The sequence below is a fragment of the Halyomorpha halys genome, unplaced genomic scaffold (genome assembly GCF_000696795.3).
Source record: "Halyomorpha halys isolate HHAL.00 unplaced genomic scaffold, Hhal_1.1 Scaffold88.1, whole genome shotgun sequence".
Taxonomy (NCBI): Eukaryota; Metazoa; Arthropoda; class Insecta; order Hemiptera; family Pentatomidae; genus Halyomorpha; species Halyomorpha halys.
The window spans coordinates 1,797,355-1,811,399 of NW_027114863.1; the positions used below are offsets into that span (position 1 = coordinate 1,797,355).

The following is a 14,045-nucleotide window of genomic DNA, read 5'->3' on the forward strand; positions in this document are numbered from 1 at the left end:
ACATAAAAATCGAAGAGGAGTTATAATTTATAAAGAAGGCGATGTGCTTTTAAAAATTCAAACACTCGTGCAATTTTAGCTTCCTCATCTGCGAGAGTTTCGGATTAAGTGTTAAGTAATTAGAAGATAAAAAAAGATATTAAACGATAGGCATGTTATTGAAGTGGTACAAAGTACAAAAAGATAGTGAATGGAATATTTTTTTAAGTTTGTTAATTTTTTCCTGATGTCACTAGTTAGTAAACATTGTTTTTTTGTTTTTTTCCTCAATGTATATGTATCTAACAATCAAAACTATTTTATTATATAACAACTATATTATTAACCTAAGCCATTATTACTAGAAAAAATTCACTTATTAGGTAGTAAATGATCCTATCTTTATCCAGGAACATGTGACAATAAATGTAGTTAAAAATGTTCCGTGTACACCAATACAATATAGGAAACTCATACAGCAATGAAATGCACAGATTGGGATGAGAAAAAACACTAATGAAATTCATATACTTATGCTTTAAAGGTTATTTTGAAATCAATGGTAATGTTTGGTTTTCTAATTTTTTTTTTATAAGAGTATAAGTAAATATTTTGAATATGGTCGGATGGCAGTCAATAAAGGTATAAAAATAGCAGTAAAACTATGTATTAATTATGTTATTAATTAATTAATAAATCATTTTTCTTTTATTTTTATAACTTTCTTGACCAACTAGTATTCTTATGTGGTCAACTAATAATCATCCAAAATAAAATTTTTTTCAATCAAAATTACAAGTAACTTATTATTTTTGCGTATTTTTACCCTAAATGTTGATTCTGCAACAAACTTTGTCAATTTTAATTATTATTTCTCATCAAAATATAAATATACAGTGTTTGAAATATTTTATGTATTTATGCTTGAATTAAAACTGCTTATTTGAATTTAAATTATAAATTAAATTTCGGATCATATTGACCCAATGTGACTATTTACATAATTTTTTTTTTAACCAACTAGTAATAATTTTAATTGCATAAAAAAGCTAGGATGAAGCATTTTTCACATTATTAAAGCATTTAATGAATTCATTCCTCTTTTAAAAATTAAAATAATATTAAATATTAAAAAAAATAAAGCAAAAAAATAATGTGTAAAGTTTGGTTTTCTTCCGCAGAAAACCGATTTATAGAGATTACAGAATGTATCAACGTACCTTATTTTTTTTATCCTTGTTGTATTGATATTGTTTTTAAAAATTATATATTCTTTACAAGTAATACTATAATGGTATGGTAGCTTTAAAGTAATATAAATATAGGCAATTAGTAGTGGGGAAAAAAATGAAAACAAAATAAACAAGAAAATTTGATATTAATATTTAATATATTAATTATACTTATTTAATTAATTGAAATAGAATCTCTAGAACGTGGTTGTGTTGTATTTTATGGGTTGGAAAACTGGGCCTGATATGTTTTGATCTTAATGTATAAACAACCAACCAATGAAAAAGCCTGAATTACAAATGTCAAAAAAGTATTTACAGTTATTTTAAATTATATTTAGATAAATGTAACAAGGCAGAGACTTAAGGTGGTTAGTCCACTGAAAAACCTTGTTTTTATGATTTTGAATATTTAAGGATCAAAATTTATATATGAGTTAATTGAATAGACTGGAGTAAAAATGTACAAATATTGTTAAGAATTGTTGTCTTACTGATGATGGAGAAAGGAATCTGGTATTATTTATTAGTGGATCGTGTAAATGATCTTGGTGAGTGAAGCTTAAAATAATTAAACATTAGTTCTAGGGTAACCACTTTTTTTTGCCTCTTAGTGTACAATTAAAACTAAAAAAAAAAAAAGAAAATTACTTCTTTAAGTATAAAACATTGCATACCACTGCACGGAAGGGAATATTTGTATAAATAGTAAGATAATATTCCTGTGTTTGATACGTTCAAGACAATCAAACTGGAGGAGGTTTGTGTTAGATTGCCTACCACTGGACACCCTGTGGTCCTCTGGAGAACTGTTATGGACACCCTCCTGTGAGGTTAGTCTAAAGGGCTCTTATGGAGGGGAGGTGTGGAGGGGCTGCAATTCGATTCTGCTAGTCTGGAATCAGCTACCAGATCCAAACAGTTCAGTCTGAAGGAAACATTATATTCTCCTGATTGAACCAGGCTAGGTATGTGCGTTTATTAGCTGTCACATACTTCAACTAAATATTGTTGTGGAAACACCCAATGGCTTAATATATCGAGATTAATTATACTTATTCGTATCTGGAGAGATAAAAATGACTAATTTTACAGAATCATATTAAAAAATAGTTAATTTTAGCATTATATGGATATATATTTCATGAATTGAATAATCTCTCATAATTTAAAAATAGGTATGTTAATACCCAACATTCAATTGCATAAGGCATATTCTTCAATTTAGCTGCTAAATACAGTTGGAAAATTACATAACTGTAAATAACTAACCATTTTATTACCAGTAAGAAAATATGTTTATTGGATGCAATTAATGTGTATATAAAGAGGAGGAAAAAAAGAAAAAATAGATAGGTTAGAAGATTATTTTTCAAATAAATTGTCATAATTAAACAAGATACTCTCCTCAAATGTTGATATAAAAATCAAAAAAACAAAAATTGTAAAAAAATCAATATAAAATAAACATTGTTACCAATTGATTGTCAAATTTTGGTTGTATATTGGATATCTATTTACTATGCTGAGAAGAAGTGGACAGGAAATGATGGAATATGGCAGGAAGGTTAGAAGGAGTGATGAAAGTAAGAAGCAATGGGATTCAATCCGGACAAGGAATGAATTAGGAAAGATTTTTCAAATACTAGTGCTTGTATATAAATCCGATAGTAGTACAAGAGCCAGGGAGAAGAAAAGGCAATATTTCACCCCAATTTTTAATTATTTTAATGAAAACTATGTATAATTACTAGTCTAAATTGATGAGTCTGCCGAGTATAAGTTGGGTGAATAAAAAAATAATTTGATATTCGCATATGAATATAAATTTTGTCCTAACAACTATAAATCTATTTATTTTAGCAAATACAATGAAAACTCCTTTGAACTTAAGTGTCATAAGCCACTGTACTAGTATATTTAACTAACTTTAATTTGAGTAGTTGCAGACATCTGTAGTATTATGGTTTTTGAGATATAGATTTCACCATTCATATTTACCAACTTCTGATTTCATTGCATTTTACATGAAATGTTGCTTTTTAAAAAAAATATGTCTTGGGAACTATTGAACATAAATAGCTCAATAGGGTACATATTTTAGCTAATGTACACTTATTTAAATGATGTTCTCTTAAGTTTTCTAGCATTGTTGGTAGTTTTAGATATATAGGTCCAAATGAAAAATTAATTTTTTTTTAACTTTTCGAAACAGCTGCCGTTTTTTATTTCTCTTACCTATACTTGGCAGTCATCAATTTTTACTAATAATTATACATAGTTTTCATTAAAGCAATCAGAAATTGAGGTGAAATAACTGCCTTTTTTCTCTTCTAGGACTCTTGTACTATGAAGGTCGAGGACAGGTAGTGAAAAAAAAATTGAACCAAGATTGTTGATTAATTTTTTATTAAAAATAATAAATAAAATATAAATTATAAGCTTTGGTGATGTCAGTCCTGGTTGCAGAAGCAGCCGTCCTTGGAGTTCTCTTTGATCCACTTGAGGTACTTCGTGACCCGGGTGTAGACTCCAGGGAACCCGGGCCTGGCACAGCCGTTACCCCACGAAACGATTCCTAAAACAAGTGGAAAGTGAATGTCAATGATTATCTTAGACAGAATCGTTATCAGTAAACCTTTGTGATTGTCAAATCAGTAACAAGTCATTCAGTAATTATTATAAAATTGTGAGGTATAAAACTGTCACTGAATATTTTTCCAGTACTACAATTCTGAATTCTTCGTCTGTAATAACATTCTAGTATGTTAAGAGCGAACCTAGAACCCGAGGTAAACACAGAATACGGTTAAAGGTAACAATTGATGCAGAAATAACTGTCAATTATAGTATAACAATAATGACTTTTTTTTATCTGAAAGCATTTGTCTTTATATATAACAATATCCGAGGAAATAATAATACCCTTAAAACTTCTGCTATTCTTTTATTATCAATTTGACGAACTTTTCAAATCAAAATCTAAAATAAAAAATTGTCAACACTTTCGACATTATTCCTTATAAATAATTTTTATTAATATGTTAATATAACTAAGATTTAAAAAAAGGACGAGTGTACTAACACAGGTTTCTTTTTTTGGCTATCTCTCAATTATTAACAAGAATTATAAGAAAACTGTTAGATGGAAAAAGTCATATACAGTAACATTGTGATTGATAAGATAGATAGATGATGTAATATAATAAATGGTGATTTCAATTATAATAATATGTTGTAAGAAGATAGTCCGGGTGGCGGTTAATAAAGGTATCAAAATAGTAAAAGAAAATTATTTATTGTTAACCAATGTTTCGCCCCACTTTGCAGGGCTTCATCAGGGTTTTCAGATTGAAATAAAGATGACAACCAATTAGTTGTTTCAATCTGACAGCCCTGAGGAAGCCCTGCAAAGTGGGGCGAAACACGTTGATTAACAATAAATAGTTTTCTTATACTATTTTGACAATCTACTTTATACGCTCAACTATCTTCTTCCAATATAATATATGTAGTTAATATAAAAAAAAAAATGTTGTATTAATAAAAATGATTTATATGGAATAATGTTGAAATTGTTGATAATTTTATATTGATTTGAAAATAGATGGAAAGTCCGAAATCGTTGTTATGAAAAATGATTACTGAGAGTTTAACGTGGTACCGGATCTATGTTGGTTTTCGGTATCTTCATCGACCGACTTACCACCACCATTTGCTAGTCTACAACGAGTTTCTAGATGTCTTGGACCTGTTCCCCAGAACTAACCCTAGTTAGTACTCTAGGGTAAAGTCTCACAAGTGACCCTCACCCACCAAATTGTTCACCATTTGATGATGGTCAATGATTGATTGATTGTCCACCATTTGGTGACTGTCTCTGAGATGCTGAGGCTTGTATATATTTTTAGTGAGGTGTTAATAATTTGCCGCAGATCGATATGAGAAGAAGATGGTCGGGGTTACGGTCAGCAAAGATACACCAATAAGTATAACTTATTTATTTATTTGTGTCAACGTTTCGAGCTGAATTTCAGGACTCATTGGGTCGCCTAGGCAGTCATTCCGTCTAAAATGCGCTTTAAAATGATGTATATATTTTTCTTCAACCTCCTTGTAAAATTCCGTCAAAAGTGCGCTCCAAAATTATATATGGGCTTCATCCCACCTGCTGTGAGTGACAATCATTTCGTCATTTTGTTTCTAAAATCTCGACTTTTTTTCTTCTATTTAGTGTAATATTAGAGATTTAATTTTTTTTTTCTATCTATTCTATAAGATTTAAGTTAATATTTTAAGCATCTTTTCTCTCTCCTTTGTTTATTATCATTTCTTTTAATAGAGAAAGGATCCTTTTGGTTTGTATGTATACATATTTCCATATATTTTTTTTTTTTTATAATTATAAAAGTTTATTTTCCTTATTTGTTTATATTTTAATATCATTAAATTCGTATATTAAGTGGACAGGTTATTTTCTGTTATTATTTTTTTTGGGGGGGGGGAGAGGAGGAAGATTTCATTTTCAGGTGCTCCGTCTATTATTAAATTCGAATCAGTGATTGTTTTTTTGGTATTTACGTATTAACGCCACCGCAGCAAAAATTTTTATTCGCTTAGAGCAACTTTGTTGTTTGCACACAGCAATCTTCTTGTTCGTACTCGCACGAAGTTATCTCTGGTTTCCTTGTTGCCTTGTTGTTTGCTGATTTTTGACCCCTTTGTTTAGTGTTACGAAAATGCGCATTTGGGATTTGTCAAAAACAGAACAAGATGCAATTTTATATAATTTAAGACAGTGTGTTCAACAAGCGGGACTTAGAAGATAAACCTGGTTTGAGTTGAGCATAATTCCGTTTTGTTCAGTTTTAAGATTCATATACTGCTGGTACGAGGAGCTGACATCGGTTAAATTTTCTAAAAAGCAGCTTGATTTATAGGATAAAACTGTTATAGACTGGAATAATTACATACGTGAATTATGCATTTTGGACAGGAAGATAAATTAAACAAGAAGATAGTGGACCAAATAGTATTGTGGAAATTGATGAAAGTTCAGCTTCAGGGACGGCGAGATATTATTTGATATCTTATTTATCAGAGTTCATATGGCGACAGCATTAGGTGAAAGAAAACAGAGATTGTGAATCTATATTAAACTCCATATCGGCCCATTTTCCACCGAAATCTGATTGACTACTTTATATAAATAAAATGTTTTGAATTTTAAAGTGTTTTGATTTTACATAAAGTTTTTTATTCTATAATTTGTTGCAAAAACTATAGGTGTAGATTGGCGCATTAGCGGAATTTTTGCTGCGGTGGCGTTAATGCGTAAGTACTGTTTTTATTTTTACTATGAGGAAGAGATCGGTATATTTTCAATTATGAAAAGCCCTTCTCCACAAAAAAAATCCTTTTGTGTTATCACTAGAATGCTCTGTTTATTTATATATCTTATGACATATAATTTCTTTCGGACTTAATACATATTATCAATTTCACCTTACAATGATAATTCATCTGTGTCCATAAACAATTGACTTATGTCATGCGGCGTATAGTGAGATGATATACAGTTTTTACGTATACGCACTTCCGCAATCCATAAATACAACTCAAATCATTCAATTACGAAAGGTATAATTGTGAATATTCAATTCAGAGAAAGTTAGGACACGTCCATGTCGAGACAATGGAGGTCGAGAGAGGTAGAAGTCAAATGTGAGCATGTAATATTAATTATTAACCTTTACTGTTGATTTACATATGAAATCAATTTTAACAATGAGTACTGATATTCAGAATAATTTAAGTTAGTAAAGTAATAAGTTTATTTGAACAAAAGAGAAATGCTTCACAATGATAAAAAAATTTTATGGGTCATATTTGTATATATAACAATTTCAGGAAAATAAAAATACACTTAGAACTTCTGCCTTCCTTTTATTACCAATAATAAAATATTAAATTAAGGAAGAAATGCTTTTTTTAGCCATGCTGCCCAAATACATTGGGTTACAATACATAGCATACCAATAAATCCATGATCGATCATGTACTCGTATACAATACAAATATTTACACGATATAACAATACATTTTCCCTCCTACCTTTTTCTTTTTATAATCAATACTCGTCTACACACTAAAATATTTTAATTAATTAATAATAACACTACAAATATTTTAATTTTTTTTCTATTTAAAAATTTCATTCCATTTGAAAGTTTTATTTCATTTATTTGACAAATTTATTCTCCCTATTTCATCTTCTCTCCAGTGATCCGCTACCCTCGTTCGATTGTTAAACAAATTTAAACGAATTTGTCAAAAGGTAGCAATGTAAAATCAAACCAAAGACATAATAGTCATAGCATTAGGTTAGTTAGCAGAAAAAGATATATATATATTTATATAAAACTTAAAATGTATAAAAACAAAAAGTTAGTTAAAAGAAATACTTAAATGAATAATAAGTTAAAAGAAATAATTTAATGAATGAATAAGGTAAGGGAACAAATAAGTTAAAACACAAATCGACAGGTCCAAAAACTAAAAAACAAACAATCCCAGAGCTAATTCCCATGCAATTGATGTATGATCCTAAGGAAGTACAAAATATGTTCTGCCAAGATCGATATATCCCCGATGCTAACACCTAAGTCTTCTAAAAAGCTCCTTGTTTTATCTCGTATTTTTTATTGGTATGGTATAAATCACACTTCAGGCTTTAACACCTACGATACGATGGTTGAGAAGTCTTGTCTCTAAAATACATTCATTTTACAAAATGAGTTATCACAGATTAAGCTACACGATATATCGTATCGTATTTATTTACAACATAACACCGTTGGAAATTTTTGTAAAAATTATTAAAAATGATATATCGTCGTTTGGCAAAGAGTTATAATTGATGTTCGCGTCTGAAGTGAAGATATCTTGTTGGCAGGGATCATAATAAAATTGTCCGTTAAGAAGGGTGTCCGTTCATAGCACTGTACTTTAATAAAAATCTGAATTCCTGGCTAAATCTGTTCCTGTTATCAAACTAATCAACTGTATGGATTCAAAACGACTTAGAAACTGAAAATTTTCTTTGTCGAAGATATAAGTTAAAGTGCGAAACTTCAGACCTTGTACATAATGTTACTGTTATTAATTATCATTACATATAGATTGCTATATAAATAATTTGAAATGAAATTATAATAAAAGGAATAGTGAAACTTACCGATCAATTCGAATCTATTGTCTTCTGGTCTTTCTCTCATGAGTGGACCGCCGCTGTCTCCCTGAAACAGAAGATATGTTAAAATAAACTATAAAGTTAAGTATAATTGATGATTTTTTCTTGTTTTTGTTATATGCTTTTGTTAGAGCTGTATTTTAATTTCAAATTAAAAATATCAGGTGCATCACACAACTACCACATACCACAATGAGATGACATTATTCCTTCTATAATTAGAAACAGCCTTTTTTTTTTTACCTGTGATAACTTACCCTTACTATATATATTTCAAATTGACAATTGAAAATAAAACTGTGTATTGTAATAACTATCGTGGAAATACAATAATTTTCAAATTCTTTCATATTTTACATTGATCTATTATTTATTACTATTAATGATGAGAGATGTTTAATTTTTTAAATAAACAATTTTTTTATAAGAGAGAGAGAAAAAAAAATACAAATTACAACTCCTTACTCAAATTGTATTACTGTAATTTACATCCATTTTGTAATTCAGATTGTATTAATTTTTTTGAATATTGTGTAAGCAGGAAGACAAAAAATCAAGTTTTTATCCCAGCATTATAATTTTTACTCAATTTATAAAAATAAATTTGCGCCTAATATGTGAAATAAAAACTTACACGATGATCACTAAAGCTTTTTTATATAACAGAGAGATTTATTTATTTGTTTTTCATTGGTTACTTTTTAACTATTTTATTTGTTTTAACTTTACTACTACTATTGATATTTTGTTTTAATTTATTTCAATATTTTCATTTATGTATACTTCATTATCTACTTTTTATTTATTTATATATTACATACTTATATAGTAATTATATTCGTATATACGTACACATTATGTATTTACATACTTCATTTCCATATTATTTTTATTTTTTATTTTTATGTGTGCCTACTGGAAGTTTTAATAAATATAATGAATAGTTGGATCACTAGAAAAATAGAAATATGATAGTGGAATAGATTGGATAAAATTAAAGAAGTTTACAAAAAATAAAAACAAACCATATAAAAAAGTCCAAAAAAAAGTAACAATCATAAAAAAAAAAATGAATACTGTATTGTACTATTTAATTTTAATGAAAAAAACAGAAGGAAACAAATATTATATCTTTGTTAATTAATATATGTTAGTATTTTTATTATATCTAATATTATTGATTTGTGGGCTGTGTCTTATAGCGACCTAACTATTAGGGTAGCATTGCTTGTAAAAAGTATTTTTCTCTCTTTTTTTTTTTTTTTAAATCTGCAATTAAGTGTCCCTTTTGTTTCAGTCGTAAATTCGTCCTCCTTTTGATTTCCCTTCAAAAGAAGGTTTCACAAATCTAAACTATGGTGAGCGAAAAATCGTTTTCTTTTTTGTAATTTAGTATGGTGTCTACAGGTACTTATAATACACAGCTAACGAAAATATAATGTGAATTGTTTTGACTGCAGCAGTGGGTTTGGAATGCAGGCATTCGTTTCATTCCACACCTATATTGCCTTAGAATCAGAAGAAAATGAGAAATAAATAAAAAATTAATCCTCCTCAAAATTATATAATAATAAAAAAATTGTGTTTAAGAACTGCATCAGTGGAATGCTATTGGTACTAGTGCCCAATAATAAAATTATAAAGATATATATTACAGTAGGACAATCAGGATAACCGAAGAAGTCTACTGCCGTAACGGTTCGTAATCACTGAACGGGAACTTTATTGGTCGGGTTTACGATCCGTAGAGCAGACCCCCTAATGGATACCAGTCATCGGGCAGTCGCCGCGCCGGGGGCGGAGCGATCTCTATGACGGAGCGCGAAGAATTGGCAGGACAACTGGGAACCCGTTGTCTTCCTGGCCCCATAACCCACAAACATTGTCTCCGAGCTACCGTTGTCCACTAATTAGGTTACCTTTATTAAAATGGAAAGGGCATCTCTGTTAGGACAATGCAGAGCGGAACAGAAAGTGTTGATCTTTTTCTTTCTTTTTTTTTTTTTGTGACGTCTCCAAGACCGAAAGTGATGAATTTTGTAATCAAATTAAAATAATTACAAACACAGTTTTAATAATATATAGGTTATTGAAGAGTTATGTTCCCTAACTGGAAATATGAATTGAGGATTTCAAAAGAAGAAAAAAATGTATTTATGGATTATTAGCAGACCCTGCAATACTTCGCTATTTTTATATTGGAGGATTTATGTACATTAATTGAAAACTATAGAAACTTTGATATCAATTAATATATAGATGAAGTGATTAGACGCTAACTATGGTAAAGTATTTGATAACAACTAACTTCGCTGAATAATCGTTAATACTGGTCTGGATTTAGTTGATTTTTTCAGACAATTTGATTATATATGATACTATCATATATATATTACACTAGAAGTCACACTCAAACTAGAGGTGAATCCCAAGGTTAGGGAAATTCTTTGATTAATTAAATCACATAGAGCACAAAAAGTTGTCATTTGGAAGGTGCCCAAAAACTGGTACTCAAGGGGTCGACCACGAATTCATGCTTTATTTCATTATCTCCTATTTATTTACTAAGAAGCAATATTATATATATATATCCCACCAAAACAAAAAACAAATATTCAGGGTGTTTCAGGGTCACGTGGCCAAACTGAAAATATGTATTAAGGACCTCAAAACAAGAAAACTTTTCCTCTGAACGCTTTATTTAGGAGATATTCACACCTAAAGATTTTCATTGTTATGAATTGTTTACGTTATATGAAATAAATAAAACTTATTTATTTGTTCAAACTAGTTTATTAATTACACGTAAACATTAAATTCATATGAAATGATGTTCAAAGCGATTTCCTTGAGCCGAGCCTGTCATCTTTCTTCAACAGCAGCAGTGGCAGAACAGCATTAGATATGTGATATTGTTTCACAAGATTCAATTATCCTTCTTCGTAAGGAATTAAGAATATTGACCGGCCTTGAATATACGCTTTGTTAAATGTAACCCTAAACAGAAAAATTCAGTGGTGTCAGGTCTGGAGAGCGTGCAGGACGAGCCACTGGTCCTGCTCGGCCAATCCATTGATTACGATAATTAACTTTTAGCCATTGTCGTAGACCTCTTCTATAATGTGCAGTACAACCATATAATTGAAGCCATATGCACCTTCTCAGGTGCAATGGAATATGTTCAACCAAATTATAGTAATCATTATTAAGAAATTCCAGAAATGTACCTACAGTGAGTCGAGACAGCAAGAAACGCGAACCTATTAAAATATTGTCTATTTTTTTTAATTAGGAAATTATTTTTAAGTTTTCGTATGTACGGATTTGCCACTACTTGGCAAACGTGTAGAAGCACTTCTTCAATTAAATAAATTTGCATTTGTTTTTTATGAAAGTGTGAACCGTTATTATGATTTTTTTATTTACTAACCATTTTTCTGTTCGATAATAAATACTTTTTGAAATATGTAAAATTAAAATAATAGCAATTATATGACAAACATTTTTCAACAGTATGTGACTTACCTGACAGGAATCCTTTTTGCCCTTATCGTAGCCGGCGCAGAGCATATTGTCAGTTATCGTCTTGGGATTGTAGCTCGTGTTCGCCTTGCAATCGTCGTTGCTCATGACCGGGACCTCGACTTCTTGGAGGACACAGGACAGCTTACCATCTTCCTTCAGGCTGCCCCACCCGGTAGCTATCGCCCTCATTCCACCGTACATAGCCTCTGTAAGGTCATAGTTATATTACACTAAAAAGTGATCTTGTTAGGAGGGGGATGTAAGGATGGTTATTTGATTTTTTTTGTTTAACACAGAAAATACAGCATTTATTGAACTAGTAGTGTTACAAATATGGGTATGGTTTCTATTTGAATGAATGAAATAAGTTTATTTATAAAAAATAAAACATACGAAATTAAGAACACATAGGCAATGGAACAAATACCCGTCTGTTTGTGAAATCCTGTGTGTAATTTTAACTTCGGTACATAAATAACAAAACTTAAAAAAAAACCTACCGACTGCCCTACAGTCTCCTTTAATAATGTCGATCTTACCCCTGTCGAACAGATCCACTACCTTGGACTAGATCTGGACAAACGACTAACCTGGAATCCTCCCAAAAGACTAGAAAGACAGAAAACTGCACGTCGATTTCGACTATTACAGCACTTACTATACAAACCGTCCAAACTTCCAATTCTTTACAAAAGACTGATTTACATGACAATTATAAGGCCTATCTGGACAAACGGAGTTGAGCTGTGGGGTTCCACTAAACTTTCGAATTCCTCTCGTATCCAATCCTTACAATCCAAAATCCTTCGTAAAATTGTTAATTCTCCCTACTTTATCACAAATAAAATCATCCACAAAGACCTTAATGTTCTATTTGTAACCGATCTAGCCCGAACCAGATACCAATCTTTCTATTATAAACTCGCTAACCACTCATACCCACTAGTTTCTAACCTTGCTTCTTCTTCTATTCCTGACAAGTATGTTGGTTCGATGCCGATACCACTAAACGCTTGATCCTTCCAGTGATGCCCATCCAAACCTAATTCTACTAAATCAGTTTTAACGTAATCCTCCCATCTAAGTTTCGGTCTACCCCTCGGACGTTTATCCTTCGGTTTAATGTTTATTAACATTTTAGGGATCCGTTCATTACTAAGCCCAACAACTTTACACGGCCATCTTACACGCCGCGATGCTATAACTTAAATTATATTTACCGCGTGTAGGTCCCTTAATTCAGCGTTAAGTCCCTTAATTCTCCTGTTAATTCATCTTTTTTCGGTCCGAATACTTTGTGTAATACTTTATTTTTGAAAACCTTAGGACGCTGTTCATCCCTTAATGTAAGAGGCCACGTCTCGCATCTTAACTTATTTATGCCTGCCCCATATGAAGCTTTACTAGTTCAACAAACATAAAAAAAATACAAGTATTAAAAAAATTGCATCAGAATTATTAATAACAATCCAGATTACACTAGAATATCTAAAATGCACTTTGAATTAAACATTTAAACGTTACAAGGATTACATATATAAAGTGACACATTTCTTCGTCTCGTCCCAAATCATGAAACCCTCTAATCAAAGAAATAGGAAATTACACTAAAACTACAACTCGTAGATATAAATATAAAAGAACTAAAGATACAAGAAAACATGTGTTTGTAAACAAAAGCGGTGCGATCTGATAGGGAAAGGAGAGGCGATCCCCGATTGTTAGCAATGACGGTATTGTTTTGCAGTTTGAGTTTTGCCCGCAGTTTCGCAGGCTCCATGGTAAGAACATCGTAGACTTTTGGCCAAGCCACTTCACTCACACAGGGGCCCCACTTCTGAGTGCTTCCAGAACCTCACAACTGTCATCTGGTGAGATTTAATGTAAACATTTACAATCATTTGCATCGATATTTTTCTTTTGTTCGTTATAATAAAATTAGTTTGTGTTTGTAAAGTATTAAGTTGTTTTTCCTTTTTTTTTTTTATTAATGCATAAAATTAATTTGTTTTACAATTCTTTCGTTTTGTTCATATATATATACATTATATTTTCGT

The 14,045-nt window shown here is 30.4% G+C and overlaps 2 protein-coding genes across 3 annotated transcripts in view; one reads left to right on the forward strand and one right to left on the reverse strand.

Annotated features, from left to right (window-relative positions):
- Nucleotides 1-531, forward strand: part of LOC106677105 (trypsin) — a 20,932-nt gene extending 20,401 nt beyond the window's left edge. Inside the window, exon 7 of the mRNA XM_067051963.1 lies at nucleotides 390-531. Coding sequence (XP_066908064.1) covers nucleotides 390-415 — 26 coding nt within the window. The 3' untranslated portion in view covers nucleotides 416-531. The remainder of the gene's footprint in view (nucleotides 1-389) is intronic.
- Nucleotides 532-3,610: 3,079 nt separating this feature from the next.
- LOC106677151 (trypsin-7) overlaps nucleotides 3,611-14,045 on the reverse strand; it is a 107,992-nt gene continuing 97,557 nt past the window's right edge. Inside the window, exons 5-7 of one of the 2 annotated variants that reach the window (XM_014414885.2) lie at nucleotides 11,989-12,194; nucleotides 8,449-8,509; nucleotides 3,611-3,789 (exon numbers count right to left, since the gene is read on the reverse strand). In XM_014414885.2, the coding sequence (XP_014270371.1) occupies nucleotides 3,665-3,789; nucleotides 8,449-8,509; nucleotides 11,989-12,194 (392 nt within the window). In that variant the 3' untranslated portion in view covers nucleotides 3,611-3,664. The remainder of the gene's footprint in view (nucleotides 3,790-8,448; nucleotides 8,510-11,988; nucleotides 12,195-14,045) is intronic. The other variant, XM_014414886.2, reaches the window with a different exon arrangement.